Source organism: Lathamus discolor, chromosome 2 (assembly GCF_037157495.1).
Source record: "Lathamus discolor isolate bLatDis1 chromosome 2, bLatDis1.hap1, whole genome shotgun sequence".
In the NCBI taxonomy this organism is placed as follows: domain Eukaryota; kingdom Metazoa; phylum Chordata; class Aves; order Psittaciformes; family Psittacidae; genus Lathamus; species Lathamus discolor.
In genome coordinates, this window is record NC_088885.1 from 33,819,850 (window position 1) to 33,836,818 (window position 16,969).

General features: G+C 41.5%; 1 protein-coding gene across 9 annotated transcripts in view; it reads right to left on the reverse strand.

The window, feature by feature from the left end:
- Positions 1–16,969, reverse strand: part of DYNC1I1 (dynein cytoplasmic 1 intermediate chain 1) — a 242,979-nt gene that overhangs the window by 89,188 nt on the left and 136,822 nt on the right. For all 9 annotated transcript variants that reach the window (XM_065666334.1, XM_065666335.1, XM_065666339.1 and 6 more), the window contains one exon: positions 1,287–1,376. In XM_065666334.1, the coding sequence (XP_065522406.1) occupies positions 1,287–1,376 (90 nt within the window). The remainder of the gene's footprint in view (positions 1–1,286; positions 1,377–16,969) is intronic.

Genomic DNA, 16,969 nt, shown 5'->3' on the forward strand with positions numbered 1-16,969 from the left:
GTGATGCTCTTAAGAGGGAAGAAAGATCAATCTATAATCAAACCAGCATGACTGGTAGGGCAACTCACTTCAGTGTGCTAGTGCATGTAGACACTATACATCAGACTCATATTTTTTGGCACCAATGTAAATCATGCCAGACTCCCTTGGATGAGAATGGAGTTAACAATTCACAGTTAACAATTTCATGGGCTTCTCTGTAAAACAACCCTATATTTTTCCCCTAATGAGATTATCTTGTGAAAAACAAAGCCAGGGTCACAGAATCATCCTGATAATGATCACTATAGCAAGAAAGGACTTAGGTTCCACCTTAGGAAGCAAGTTACCTTTCAAGAGGGTAAACAGCATTGTGAGCAGTCCTGGCAATATAGAGCTAAGAAATGCTGGAGAAGACACTGATTTCCTCTCACACTGGAACTGCTGATGTTTCAGCTCTTTTCCCCTACTCACATGGGGTAAACATTGACTGTTCAAAGTAACACAGCAGAATAGACAATACTCCAGCAAATTCCCAGTGAGGAAGATGAAATTTCACATCCCTCTTCTAATTATGAAAGCTAAAAAAGGTCCAAGAGAAGCAAATGAAAGACACTCAGCATAAGACACGCATGACTTTGGCAAATGTGTTATGTCTGCACCAGGAAGAAGCAGTAACCTGAATTTGTGTCTCTTGTAATCCTGGCGAGTCTCAATCCAGAGGAATGGACAGAAGGGCTGGACCTACCCATCTTTCAGTTTCGACTTTAAGTTCCCTTGGGGCAGCTGCCACAAGAAGTTTTCATTTTTAGAGTCAACATTTTCCAGTGAAATGGTTTTCTGCTAGAGGATTCCTGATCACCGCTAGGTTTAAGTTTGCCCTTCTCAAGCAGACAGAGAGTTATGGGCTCTAAGTAACTTTGAAGACCAACCAACTTTAAGGAGCCACTGGAATGCCTGGCATTCACACTTTAAATCTTTTAAGTAAGCAGGCTATTTGAGCCAGAGGACAAGTAAGCACCAGTCCTGGAATCCAAAAATCTCTACTTTGTTCCCAGATTATGAGGACATGTAGCTTCTAAACAGCCAAAGCCTTGTGCCTTTCATAAACTTCCCAGACCTACCAGCTGGGTTGCTGGGACATTATTTTCTGCTTTTATGCCATTCAAATGGTTCTGAATCAATAAAACCGATGACTGTTTCAATTTTGCAGTGTTCTCAATAATCAAATCTACCTATGAAAATAACTAGATGCAGGATTCAGTCCTTTAAAGCTGTAACAAAATACTTTTCATTTCTTAAAGTACCTTCTTTCACTTCCTGTTTCTGGTCTTGATTTTCCGTCTCCAAGTCATCCTGTGCTTTTGGCTCCACCATCTCTTCATCATCTTCATCCTCTAGAAAAAAAAAAGAAGAAAAAGATTTGCGAATCTCCTCTTTAAAAGGGATGGAAGTTGTATCTTCTTCACAATTATAAATTGGTAGTTAACACAGGTAAAGCAAAGGGTACAATGAATGGAAACATCTACATTTATTCTCAGAGTGACACTCTCAGACATTTCCCTCCAAGAGTGCAAGATAATCTGCTAACACAGGGCACCTGCCACTTCTGCTCCCTGTGGCAACTTCCCATCTCAGATGTCAGCTGAGCATCTCCCTGACCTCAGAGATGACTTCTTGGATGGCATAAGAACAGATGCAAACATGTTTCAGCCTGGCAGTTACTCCACGGTTGGGACACCTGCTATCCAGACACCTCATTTCCAATTCAATTCTCACCAGATTAATTTGTCTTTTGACCTACAGGAAGGGGTTAAATAGAATTCTGACCTCAGGTCAGATGCCACTAGCAAGCAAACAAGCATTGTACAGTTCTGAAAAGTCATCACCATCAGCTGGGGGAATACAGCAACCAAAAGCGGCATTTGGAGCTTAGGAACCATTCTTGCATTAATATGAATTTAATGAACACTAAAATTTGACACATGTCAATTACCACTGCCAGATGTTTTAATGACCTTTCCTGACCTATGCAAATGGGTCTCTCCCTTTCCCTCTCTCCCAACATTCACATGTTCTCATTTTATTCAGGAGGGCAAGCCATTCATTCCTTGATGTCTGTCTGAAGTTACAAGGGTTCTGATTGTCCAGACCAAAACATAATACCAGCAGAGCTAGAAAGACAGTGATGCTACAAAATGGCTCAGAGCCTACCTAACCCTCATTTCTTGTTCTCAGCTACTGCAATGTGATTCATTCTCCAGTGCCCAGGGCCAAGACCCAACCCACTCGTACTCTTGAGGGCAGCGATGCTAAGCCTTCTAGATTCAGTGAACTACAGAGACTGAAAATAGAGCTGATCCTAAAAGAGTCAGTTACAGTAATTAACAATTATGATAAGCAAGTCTGTGGTCTATGGTGGAATTATTTTGGAGTGACTCTGGAGTCTGATGTGCCATCAAGGCATAGCAAACACCACTGAGCCCTTGATCAGTCCATCGCATGACAGAGCACACGTTGTCCTGGCCTAGGGCATTCAGCCATCAGCAAAACCGCTTAAGTTCCCTCAGGGCTTCCTGAGCAATCTGCCTGTCACCACATGGCTCCTCATGATAAGGCACTTCTCCAGGCACACTCTCTGCTCTAATACTGCCATGTTAACACGGCCTGGAAGTGGGCAGGGGGCAACATGTCATGCTTCTCCAACTGCTTGTCTACTGGCACCTTCTGCAAAGGCTGGCTACAATCAGTCCTGGCTTCTTGGGGTGATGTTGGTGCTGACAGGTTGCAGTAACAAGCAGCTGTATTTTGTCTTCAGTAATGTAATAGGCCCCATACTATTTCCACCGTGTTGCCAACCCTAGGACTTCTCTCCCCAGAAGACCAGAGAATGCATGTTGCTAGCTGACACCTTGGCTGGAGAGCATGGCTTAGTCACATACTGTAAGGAAGTATCTCAGCATGGACAAATATGCTTTTCCCTCTTGGGAAAATGAGGAGATTTTGGCTTAAGTTCTGCCTTCACTCCCCGTACTGCCAGCAACTGCAGAAAAGAGAAAGGGAAAGCTCTGCTTCCTCACCATCAGGGAGAAGTGATAACCACGTGTTCCCTGGGTGGGAAGGAAGAAGGAATCCAGCATGGATGGGGAGGCATTTCCAGAATTTAAAGCACTGCTAATGAATGCCACCCCTTTATCAGGGCTTTTTCAGACCATGAAACTCAGTGGGAAAAGGCAGGATATCCACAATGCCTCCCTTTGGTGCCTCACTTGATAATTATGTTTCCCTAGGTACCTTATATAGAAGGGCTATAGAGAAGAGCTTTTAGAGAGCAAGCAAGGTTGTTTCAGTTCATCAGGGTAAACACATTGCCCTGTTCACTGGCTGAAAGACAGATAACATCTGGTGCAGTCAGCATAGAGTCAGTGAGAAGAGCTCTCCTGCTTTACATACATAGGAGGGGTAAAAAAGCTCCTTCTGCCATTGGTCTGCGGCACTAGCAGAGATCAGGATGTATGAAAAAGAGAGGCACTCCCAGTTTCAAAGAATAGATGAGAAGTGTGAGAAGAGAGAGAGGAATGACTAGTGCAGCAGGGAGTGAATACTCTGCTAACCTCAGGTACATACGCACACACAGATAGGATCACAGTGTTGTACAGATGTATGCACATGGACATGCTTATGGTAGATACCTAATGAAGCCAACTCCCACAAGAGTTTTGTGAGTCTTGCGTTACAAGTTTTCATTCCCTAGAGCACCAGCTCCTGGAGCCAGCTGTTTACATATGGATTTCAGGCTCCAATTTTAACTGGTTTCCAGCCTGTCAGCGGGTGCAGGGAAGTTTCAGAAAGGGAAGGGTTTGAGAAAACTCACAGGCAGCAAACAAAAAGTAAACCATACTTAACTGCAAATCTTGGGATTTTTAAGGTAGCATGCTATGCTTTCTAATGCCTCACTTGTAATTTGGTAATGGATAGGGATGTTGCAGCAAAGGTAGAACTTGAGATTTAGTAGTGTTTTTTCAGATTTAAGTGAAGCCAATTTATCCCTGTCCTCTATAAGTCTTTGACCCTCCTGATTTTGGGTGTCAAATTATTTGCCTGCCTATAGCCCATTCCTGTTGCTAAAGCAGAATAGGAATGAATGACTGAGGCACAGCTGGAGCAGGGAGATGTGTTGATACTTCAGCACTTATTAAGGTAGATCTTTATTTCCCTTTCTTCCTCTTCTGGGAACAATCAAAGCCAAGTTTCCCTAGATTTCTCTAGATTTAATTGCATCAGGAAAAGTAAGAAAGCTTACAATAACAGACACCATGCCTTTTTCCAAGGGCCCACACATCCATAAATCAGTTTTACTGTGAAGGCAGTGCACAGGTTTTTTAGCAGATTAGACACAGTTCAGATGTCCTTATTTATTTACAGAGAAACATATACACATACACAGAGAAACTCAGCTACAAGAATGATAGCGTTGTGAGCCAAATGCTAAAATGTTAGCAAATGCCAGAACTTGGATTGCCTGGGCATGATTAGCTCCTTCCCCCTCCCCAAGTGTAGGCATGATGACATCATTCTGGAATTTCCTCCCTCTTTAGTGCTTGGCCTCATTTCTGGGTGCTCAACAAGAGACATCTGGGGCCTGAAATGCAGAAGTGCTGAGAGCTGAAGTCAACTGGCCCCATGCTTTGAGTGGGGAAAGTGCTAGGGAAACGCTACGCGTGCGAAAGTTCCCACATCGCTCTCTCAGCTTTTACTGAAAGCTGTCAGTCCAACATTTTTGCCCTTTCTCCCTCTGTGCTTCAGTGCTTTTGTATGATGGCAATAATACTGTGAAGATAATAGTATTCTCTCCCTGCACAGATGTGTTGCAGAGCTATTTTCATCAGGATTTGGTGCATATTAAGATGCTGTCATGGGAGCAACAGAAAAACAAAGGCTCAAAAGGGGATTAATGTTTTCTGTGTTCGGTGTAACACTTGGACCATGTGCATTAACATGAGACTTGAGGCCAGAGCACAAAATGGAAGAAGATAAAAATCAGAAGGGTTACAAAACTGCCTCCCATTGACTGGATGAAACAAGAATCTGTTAAGGGAAAAAACCCTACACATTATCATGTAATTAAAACTGTATCATCATACATATTCAAAAGGGCTAATTAAGGATGCCCAGGAAACCTGCATTTTGGAATATCCAACGTTGCTTGGCTTTGCAACCTGAATGTTTACTTGCCATAGTTATTTTAATATTGCATGCTATTTAATGCCAATGTATGCATACTTACACATGTTCATAGTACGTTTGCTGTCGTGCCTAAGTATGGTTATGGATTTATACATTTGACTGTGCTCATACACATACATTACAGAGTAGTTGGAAATGCTTCGGCATTCATTTTCCTGTGTTTTACTTAAATGTGAAAAAGGTAACATTTATTGTACGTTTACTGGAGAATCAGTGAGTGCCTACATGGTTACTTGTTTTCATGATGCTTTCCACATCGAGTGCCTATTCAATTGGATGTGCCACTGAAGTAGCTGTCCAGGGAGGTTAAGACACTTTTGTATTTACTGAACAAAAATAGCCTTTCCCTATTTAAAAGCTTATCTGACATTGGGAAGTTTAGAGAAATAAATTTTTAACTGTTTACATCACAATAGTAGGAATCTTCTGCAAACATCTGGCAGACACAGAGGTGCTACTAGCACCAGTAGTGTTGTACCTTGCTCAGAAGATCTAAATTAGAACTCAAATGTCTATTAAAGGAACCACATGAAAAAGAGTTAGTAATGAAGAAGTGTATAGCTGGTGTGTAACACTTCTTTGTAGATCTCAAAGGACTTTGTGAGGAGGCCAGTTTTAATACACCCATTTACCAGGCAGAAGCTGACGGACAGACCCACTCACTGTAGATCACTCAGTAGATCAGAAGCTGAGTGAAGACTAGAGAGCTGTCTTCTGAGTTTCAGCCTAGAGTCCTGCCTGCTAAGGCAACCCTCCCTTTTACTGTAAATAAATAATTCCTCAACGAAATGATCATTAAATGTTTAGGTTAAATATGTTTGATGAAGCTGGTGGAGCCGTATGTGGGGTTAATACAGACTGGCATAGGTGGACCATATCTTCTTAACTCAGAGCCTGATGACTCTCCAGGCTCTAGGAGATGGTCAATCAGTCCAAACACTGCTTTGTTTAACACGATGAGCTAAAAGCAGAGCAATTGTTCTCAGCATGGACTTAACTTGAAGACTCCTGCTTCTTTTTCAGACCAGAAATGGTCTTGTCTGTCTAAAAGAAGTTGCTCTAACAAAAAAGTATGACCACTCCCTACAAACCTGGTTTTGTTTAATCGGCATGTAAACTACTAATTTTTGAACTTTACCCAACTACTAGCTCCAAATCAGCCTTCTCTATGCCTGGCCTTTGCCCTGGCCTCCACAAGGATGGGTCACCACTTTGCAATCACAATAAATGGAGAGGGAAGCCCTGTAAACATGTGGCTAATTCCCTGGAACCTGCAGAAGAAATGCCCAGATGTGCTGAATTGGATCAAATGTTCACAGAGAGCACAGATGATCTCAGAAAGTCAGACCCTGCATTTCTACAGAGCTGGACTATTTATTACCTACTTGGACTTTCCAGGGTTTTAAATCACTGTATCTATTTTTACAGCATATAGAAACATACAAGGCATATTCAGGACAAACTAGAATACAGTAATTACATTTGAGAGGACTGCATTTGACACTGGCATAGGGTTTTAATTCTTCAGATGAATACTGTTTTGCTTGGGTCAACATTTTCTTTGTTGGTAGTCAGAGTTTTGGATTGCCAGTTTTAGGCAGTTAGCACTGGTGCTGCTCAAATAGTTTACAGAATAGCTAATTTTTTTGAGGATATATGTAATTCTAGGCCTCTGCTCTGCTAATATATGTGCCACCAGTTAAACAGCAGGCAGCATGTTGTGCATTCTTCTTGGGTGGAGGATTTACACCTCCTCAGACCTGCACCTCTGAGACTAGCTAAGATGTTGCTGCTTCTGTGTATTGTTTTTATAATTGACAGCTATACTAAATTAGATTGACAGCTCTGGTTTTAATTCCGGGTAGGTAAAAACAATCCCCTTATTAAAGATATGTCTTTAAAATAGCAATTTAATTAGCATCACAATGATATATTTTATTACCTGAATCACTGATATATGAGAAGTCAGTGGGTTATTATATGGGCTTTTATATCAGCATGCTTCCCTGCATGAGAAATATCACCTGTGCATATGACATATTCAATAAAATCAAGTGTCTTCACAAGAAGTAGGCTTGATATTTGCAACCGTGAAATAGCAGAAACTGTTGTATCAATTACATTTACAACTGTTCAAATTATTTTTGCTCTTTCTGTTATGAAAGAGTTACAAACTCAGCATGAACAAACTCATAATTTTTATATTGACATAAGCCTGGATCAAACAAGTTGAATATTTTTGGCATTAGCCTGAGAAGGAGTTAAAACACTCTCTTTCATTTTTGAATACACTGTTTCCATCTCTAGCAAAATATGCAACAAGCAAGAGAACACATGCTTTTTCAAATAGGACTGCTTGACATTTCACATTTTTGAAAATCTATGATTTGCAATTTGGCAGAATGACCTATTTTTCATCTAATGTAATTTTTTGAAATATGTCCAGTTTTTCACTTTCATCTTTTGACTGCCCTTTGAAGCAAAAAGAGAATTAATTCATCAGTGGATATTTTTGCAGAGTGGGATGTGAAACTGGACGTACACTGGGCACATGTTAGTCATCCCAGATGGAAATATTCTTGCACATGGGCTCTTCTTGGCAATAGGCAGCTGCCTTCTAAAACGTATTTCAGTACCCAAAAGCTGGGATGACTGCTCAGTGCTGAATACCAAAAATCCCCCCAAAAATCCCAGAAGTGAAAAGATCTTGGCCTAAGTTTCGTGCAGCAGGCAACAAATTTCAGATGAAAATTTCATGTGAGCCTGAGCTTGCAAGAATGCTTGCATGCAAGATTGGTATACATGCAAGGTATCTTTTTCCCCTATCCAGAAGGATACTTAAATGTGCCTTGCAGCAGCATTAAGAAGTTCTGTGTCATCCTTCTAGAGTTCCCCATCCTGATATGGCATATTCCCAACATATCATCTTGTCCTTATGAAATAGTACAGAGAAGAAGTTGTGCCTTCTAATAGCCATCAGGTGAAAAGAGAACATTAGGGAAAGAAAGGGTAAAATTGGATGAATGAATGCCTGGAACTATCATTTGGCCACAGCACCACAAAAAGACCTGAACAGAAGCATGTGATTTTTTTTCCTTCACTTTCCACCTATATATTTTTTAAACATCTGAAGAAAACGCTTTGTGTGTATTTTTTGACTGACATTCTGCAAGAGCTAGAATAAAGCACAGCACTATAAGAACAGACTGCCTAGCATCTCCAAGCTCCTTTGATTTTATTCTTCTCTTGAAAAGCTGTGGTGCTCCTGGAAAAGAGAGGCTTCCCATGTTGATAAAATACAGGCTCTATCAGTCATGCTACTTTCACCAGACTCACTCTTTCTGAAGAAAATATTGTTTTAAATTTTAATCATAAAATAATACAATGTTTAACACATACATTGCTTTAATCCAGAAGATTACAGGGCACTTTTCCTGGAATTAACATGTTTAGCCTAATACGTTTCAGAGCAAGTAGACTAGTAACAATACACTAGTTTGAAGAGACAAAGCACTAAGTTTTCTAGTTTCTTGCAAAATTAAGTACTACTCACATCTGCCTGGCACACCTAACAAGCATTTTCTGATCACATCCCTTTTTCTGCAATGCAAATCTCTGCAAAGATTCCCTCCTCATCCCGTAAGAGGCAGGTGGCGTTGCCAGGCATTATGACCAGATCCCTAGAGTCCTCCTCTCGGGCTTCAGCCACCCCTGTATCAGCGCAATGAAGGAAATACATATTTCACCTCAAAAACAAACACTGTAGCCTGGCTGACTGAGAGCAGTCATTTAGCTCAGAAAATTTATTTTGCCTACAGCATAGGCTGTGCCTGTATTATTGCCACTTAAAAATGTTGTCCTGAAATTTACTACACTTCCCTCTTAAAACAAGCACCCTGTAAGTAATTTTTACTCAACATTTATTTTTAAAGCTCTCCTTAACAATTACTGCATTCAATTACTCCTGGTAGGGGGATTCTCAGGTCTCCTGGTATATCATTTCTCATAACCATCTCCTGGTCTAGGGTTTCACCACTCTGCTTCAGTCCCTATGCCTCTTCCTGACTTGTGTTTGCAGTCAGACTTCTTTTTGGTACATTATGAAGACAGACCTTATTTTTTCCATTTTGTGACAAATGATAGACTATCATGGCCAAATGGCAAGAAAATGTCCCAGAAAAAATTTGTTTTACTGTAGCATTTCAATAAGCTCCATGTGAAAGTACACAAATCTCTTCAGAGCCCTGATTGCAAACCTTTGCACTGGTTCAAGTGTTCGAATCAGTGCCTCAGAATATAATAATTTCTTTACCAATTAACATGGAAAGCTGCCTTTGATTCTTCAGGGAAGCATTTCTCTAACCCAAGAAACTGATTTTCCAGTTACTTGGCCTGAGCACAGTTTTCAGTTGTGGTGAGAGTCTCAGAATTCAAAGTGTCCCTTTTTTTTTAGTTTCTGGTAGGTCTAGACCAGACATGGATTTTTCTCTCCTCTTTTGGACTGTTGCAACATCTCACTGGTTGAAAGCATTTTTCAGTCCCCAGAGAACTAAACTGCAGAGTACCCCATTGGAGTCATCATCTCTTCTAGCTGATTGATTCCCTTTTCTCCTCTTCCTCCCTCCTCAAAGCTCATGTTCAATTCTACTGTGCTTGAAAATATTCCAGTTGGAAGATATAACGCAGAAAGAAAAGTACAGAAGCCTCCTTTTCTTGGCCATGGTTGGGCCTTCACATAAAAATGCCAACATGAAATAATGATTGAACAGCAGAAGCCTTACTGCAGCATTTACAGACCTCTAGCTCCGAAACCAAATAGCATAAATTTAACATAACCTGCTACAGCATAACTGCCGTGGTATTATCCTTGAGGAAGAAAACCGTGGAGACCCTTCATTTCTGTGGATGAAGAAGGCATTGCTAAACCATGCAGGTTTTCACAACCTCTGAAACCTGCGAGGATTTCTTTCTGCTGTGCTGCTGGAAGAAATCACAGTGTGCCAGCAGTGTGGAACAACTCCTGCCCTGGGAAAGGGCATGGAGACATGTGGCAGACTGTGGATTGGGCCTGCTCAAGTCATTTTCAAGCACTCAGATCATGTAATAGTGTTAAATCACAAAAGACTGAGTATGTTAATAAAAACCAGTCCCCACAACCTATGGCACTAGCAGCAACTGTAAAACAAAAGCTGCTTTCATATTAAACACACACATACACACACATGCTCACAGATGATGTATCTGGCATTTACACAGTGCCTGGTTTGGAGGTCAGTCACAGAAGACGGTTGCCTCAGCTGGGCATTAGATACTTAAAACTTTAAGTACAATGTAGACCAAGCAAATTCTGTGAGACTTTTACTGCTGACATACAGGCACTACGACTTCACTCTTATACACTCATTTATTCCAGGCGCAAATGACTTTATACCTCACAGGCCACCTCTTCTATTTTCCACTGTGCTTTTGCTTGACGAAGATTACAAAATGTTGCCACTGTGGGAGAAATCAATTCTCCATAGACATACTGTATCTCTGTATGCGAAGGCACACTAATATGCTTTAGGTCAAATTCTCCAGCTCTGACCCTGGACTTCAGTTCTCCTGCAGGCATTAGCATGAGTTCTAGCCTTTAAAGTTTCTCCTTTATTTTTTTGCCATAAAATAACATTCTGGCCCTGAAATTAGCTGTATGTCCACATAGCTGTTTGCATGACCATGGTTTAACTTTTAACTCCATTTTCCCTACAAATCTCTCTCTTGCTGTTCTATGCCACTTTATGAATAAAAAACCAGTGCTTAGGATGCACATATACTCTTGTAACTGAAACATCTGAGAGCACAAATCTCTACATTTAGACACAAACCTCAACAGAGAGAAATGGAGACAAAACTGCTGATGCATTACAATTGCAAAGGATAATTGGGAAAAACAACTATAGTCATAAATAATTACCACAGCAAATACACAAAGACTCCCTCTCTTTGTCTCCCTGACACACACATGCATACACTTTGCTCAGCGCTTTAAACATAACTGTTAGTCATATGGCAAATGTATTTTACATGAACAAAGGTTCATTTCAACATTTGTCTTGAAAAAAATAAGCAAAAAATGGTTTATTAAAAAAAAATAAACTACAGAAGAATAGCTGGGTCAGGGCTTAGTGAGTGTGTGCTTATATAGGCGCTGAACAGACCCTGCTTAATTCTGTTTCCCACTGACGCCACTTCACCTTAGTCACCGATGTTAGCCCTGATTTGCATCAGGGCATGTGAAAAAGGACTCCTCTCTAACAGTTTAGAACTTGCCATGTTTTAATTTCACTGGTTTTGTCCTACCACACCGGGAGAAGAGAGGCTTCCACTTCTAGTGTCTCAGTTTCAGGGGTATCAAGGTGAGCAACACCTTTTGGTGGTAGGGAAACCAAGGTGCAAGCATATCAGCCTGAAATCACTCCTGAAGTAGCTGCAGATGATGGAGTAAAATCCTTGTCTCCTGATTCCGAGGCTGACACTGCAGCCACTGCTTCCCCCGAGGCATGCAATCAGGGCTGCTTTGGAGGCTGCTCAGCCTTCATTATGTCAAACCAGCTGTTAAAAAACACAGCAGGTTTCCCCCAGCTGCTTGTTGCAACCTGCCTGGAGAGCACCCAGCTCCCGGGGATGCTGTCCCCACTGCTGGGAGCCTCCCTGCCCACATGCCCTCCTGACTGACCCTTGCCTTCATTCCCTTGCTTCCGCAGCCACTGCATCGTGCTGCCCCTTGCCTCCATTCTCACCCCGGTTCTGCTCAGGGTCACACTTCAAAGCCTCCCGCCCCCCCCAGGGAGGCCTCTTCCTTCCTCCTGGCCCCTCTCCAGGCTCCCTGGCATCAGTCTTCCTGAAGCAGATATCAAAAATCCCCTACTCGCAATGTGGGGGTTTGGGCACGCCGAGAGCCATACCCACCTGCAGATACCTGCTTGACACAGAAATGCCCTCTGATTTGGATTCTCAGGTGAACACTTCAAGGTTTTTCTGAGAACTCGGGTTGTAAGACACTAATTAAAAAAACCCAAACAAACCAGCCCCCAGCCCCAAGTTCCCAATAGCTATGGTTAAACCCCAGCTTATGCACTGCAGCTCAGAGGATCAGATATGCTTTTCTGTGCTTAAGCTCAATAGACTTCAGTAGCTTCAGATGTCTGAAGAGGCAGACTGCATCTGCAGTTGGGGTACATGGGAAGATTAAACTGCACCACAACCGCTCACTGGAATATGCTTCCCTTTTCCCACTTCACAGTTCAGACTCACCAGGAAAATAATTTCTGTGGCTCCTTTATATCTGTCACACTTTGGAAAATGGGTGCTTTGAAGTGCTGTACAACAGGCTGTTTGTAAATCAAAATCCTCCCTTTGCTCCCCAAACACCGTAAAGACCCTCTATTCCACCAGCTTTCAGGAGCTCTCGGCTATAGACAGGGGTGTTAAGTCAAGAGAGCCATGTGAAAATGAGATAAAATAAACTGGGTTATGTTCCCTCAGTCCTTCACTTGAAAAAGCGTCTTTGCACAGACCTTTTTTTTTAAGAGGAAAACAAAGAAAGAAGTTGCTGGCTTCATCCCTGACATCCTTTCAATTGTAACACAGCTCACAGCTGCAAAGTTTACATGTGTTAACTTGGGATGCCACAAGCCAACCAGCAATGAGGTTGTCATCCTGATCTGAGGAAACACAATGTGCATACATGCCAACGAATTTACCACAAGTGAAGCGTTTTGCTGAGATAATTCAAAGCACATTCTATTTCATCAGTTGACTATTCCATCTACAGCCAATCACAAAAGACAGCAACACTGGAGCCATATTCCATCAAAAAGGTGCTGCTCCGTAAAACCTTAGTCTTTTGCAAAATGGTGCCACTCTCTTTGTGGGCAGGGGAGAGAAAAAAAAACAGATGAAGAAACAGTTCTGGCAATACTAAAATGGCTTGTTTTCATATTTTCTGAATGGATTTTTTGGGGGCTTTCCACTAAGAAGTGTTTCTCATCTTTTACCTTCAGACTATTTTTACATATGAGATGAAGCAAATAAAAATGAAAATATTTCAGTTTTGTTGAAACATACATGTTGTGAGTTGCCAGACTGGAATGCAAGGCAAAATTTTACTTAAGGTGGAGTTCCAGTACATTGCAGTCTTCTTTCAACCTGGAATAAAACTGTATTTTGAAATTCGCAGTTTCACAGCACTGCATGAAGAAGGGATTCTTTCCGCACCTGACTTTAATGCTGTCACTGCCCAAGGGATACAGTCTTAACGGAATTTTTAAAGCAACACAGAAGCACAAGCTGGGTTGGGGGTAAGGATGTCTTTCACCACAGCAACGACAAAATCCCTTTTCCTGTGATCTGAGGTTCTCTCTTACAACTTTAGGTCAATAATTTCTTTTAGACAGGACAAACTTAAAGTCATGCTTCCAGCACTGAGTGTCTGAAGGTAAATTTCACATCCGTGTCCTAAGAACAAGATAACAGGCACCAGTGACAAATTACTTGGTGCACATTTGAAACACAGCCCAGTACACCAGATGGTGCCAATATTTGGAGGAAATACGCAAACAGGCATATTTATCAGGCATGATCCCGGTTTTGGTTGGATTTTTTTTTTGTGCAGAACACCAAGTGAACGGGGCAAATGCATTATGAAGTCAGAAAAGTACTACTGATCTCTCTTGATGGCCCTTGCATGGAGAAAGAACTGCCCAAGCAACTCTGATGAGCTTCTTGGGAACACTGCCTTAGTGGCCTGTACTGTTATACAGTTGAATAAAAAAGGAGAAATCACCACAACAGAGGTGTTTTCTTTGAGGGTGAGCACTGGGGTCAGTGACAAATTCAGCAGCCACAGCAGAACAAATACAAACTGTGAGCTTTCCACCACATTAATGAAACTTCACTCAAAAGGTGGAGTGTAATGTTCTTCAAGATGGATAATTCACATAAGCTGTGTGATTCAAACACTCATGTCTCCACACTGGCTCCACACCACCTCAGGATTTATGTTTTATTTCAGTTTTCATCGGACTGCTCATGAATGACCAACAACAAAAGAGCATGTGTGCATTTTTCTTTTTCACAGTTCCCTGTTAATGAGGACTCTGTTGCATTAAGACAGTCAAGATTGTCTCTGGCAAAACGTGTTGAACCAAGGTGTTTGTGCCTGCATAAAATTAAGCCACAAGTAAAGCACTTATTTCTGACAGCAGATTTATAATAGGAAAATCCCAGCAGGAATGAAGAGTTAGAAACCCCTGTTGTAGCCTTTTTCATAAATTTCACCTTGATTTAGTATCTCAAACAAGTAACAGGAAAGGCTAACAGCAGAGGTAATCCTATCGTCTTTTCTCCGACAGCACCATTCCATCTTCTTGACTTCCTCATGCTGCTAACATGAATTCAAATCATCTGTGTTTAAAGTTAAATGCAATGATTGACAGATCTTTGTAGTCTCAGTCCATACTGATGATTATTCTAGATACCTATCAGTTATTACTACAAGCCCTGTCTGATATTCAATACCTACAGGGAAAATTGTTTTTAACGGTGTAATGTCTGATCTATTTTAAAAGCTATTTTAAAATAAGAAACTAACTATAACCAGGTGGCTAAAACCCAGACAGGTTTTTTATGGGTTGATTTTTGGGGAGAGAAGGTGGAAGATAACAGCAGAACTCTGTTATACTGCAGTAACAACTGTGATTCAGAGCTAAACACAGACAAAAAAAAAGAAAGTATTTTGCTTTGATTCTATGACATCAATTTCTGTAAAAAACACCTATTGTAATAACATAGGATACAGGGATGTTTAGAGGTTTGCTCCTGGTTCTTAATACAGACTCATGACAGTATATGCTGCTCTGAAATAATTGCTTGCTTCCATGAACACAAGTCTCTTCAAAGGTCAGTTGCTATGCCAGAAAACTGAAATGATGGAATAGACCTCTGGGTGTACTACATGTCTTACTGTGGACACAAATGCAAAATGAAATAGTGAATGTAGTGGTCAGACCATCCACTGTGCTCAAGGGCCAGTAGTGCAGAAAGGCAGAAGGATGTCCTATTTAGTTAATAATCCCTGAGCTCAGCTCTGCAAACCCCACTGCTGTGATGCAGCTAAAGCCTTGCTGCTCCTGCTTAAGCATTACAGAATAGACTGGCTTTAGGCACAAGATCAAGCAGTTAGACAGGAAAGCACTGCAGTCAGTGACCCTTCACTCATGGGGTGTAAAGTGGAATCACTGCCTCCTCACACAGGCAGCCCAGCAAAGGTGGAAGACGGAGGAGTGATGGTGGGGCGATGCCAGCTGATGCCTTTCTTCAGTTCCCTGAGCAGATCACCTCACTCTGAGGCAGGCTTTTCCCTCAGCCTGTCCCATCTTCCCCACCACTTGTTTTTGCTGCTGAAAGATCTTGAATCAGTTCTGACTAAAAGCCTCATGCTCTCAGTGCTTTCCCCTACAGCACTGAAATGTAATGGCAGGGAAAGAAGAGAAGCAACTTGGCATAAACAGCAGGCAGGACATTGCCCTCAAATTCCACCACTTTCCAGAGTTCCTACTAACATTAGTGAGATCACACCCAGATCTCTGGGAAATGTGATTAACTTTGTGCTTATAGTTAAATGAATCTGAAACTGTTAGACAAGGGCTTAACAGTCCTCTCAGTTCAAGAAAGTCTTTCCTGGTTTTGTGATTGGGATATGAAGAGCAAGCACAGCTACTGTGTTTCGTCTGTAAATCATGGTAGGAAAAGTATAAACAAAACTGGGGAATGAAGCTTGTGTGTCTTGGGTTAGATGGGATGGTTCAGGCTGCTGAATTCCTGGTGGCTTTTTCAAGATTGAATTTATCCCTGGTTGTTACTCTGTGTGCTTAGCAATGAAAAAAGCAGTACAAAAGATGAAAATACACACGTTATAAAGCCAAACTCAGCCCCCTAAAATCAAAGGCACTAAAGGCATCAGTAAATGCCAAACTGGAAAGTCATGAAGATGGGCAAATTCCATCAGCAGAATGACAGCTAAAAATAACCTCACACAGAAATGTGCACGGAAGTTTATTTTTCATGCGCTGAGCAAATAAAATCTGATCGGCTTTTGCATTCTCAGTATTGCCCCATTACATTACATGGGAGCCTGAAAGAAGATGATGATGATTTAAATAAAAAGATCCTCCCCTGTTTGTCAAGTTGTCATTTTTCCATCTGCAAATAATGAAACATAAACTACTCTGAAACCAAGAGAGATGGAAGGGAATGTGTTCCATGGATCTGTGGAGAACCACATAGAAACATATACAGAAAAAGAAGCTGCAGCACGGAGCACTTCCTGACCTCCTCTTGGCTACAAGTCTAAAAGAAGTCTCCAAGGCAAGAAGCATGAAAGAGCTTAAAACAAGAAACCCTTCAGAAGTACAGCTCTTTGCTGCATGAATACCACAACACAGGGAAAATCTGCTGTGTAGGAGTACAGTCCTCCCACTTGAAAAGAACTGGTAATGCCATCATGTCACGGAAAGATTTTCTTCATGGCTTTTGTGCATTGAAGGCATTAGCAAAGTGGGAAAAGTGTGAGCTGACAATCGTGTGAAAAGAAGGTTTTCTTAATTACATTGTAAAGCATGTCTCATTTAAAAATGCAGCAGAATTAACGTTATATGTCTTCCCATATAAATGGATGCAAAATCAGTGCAGGTTAATCTAT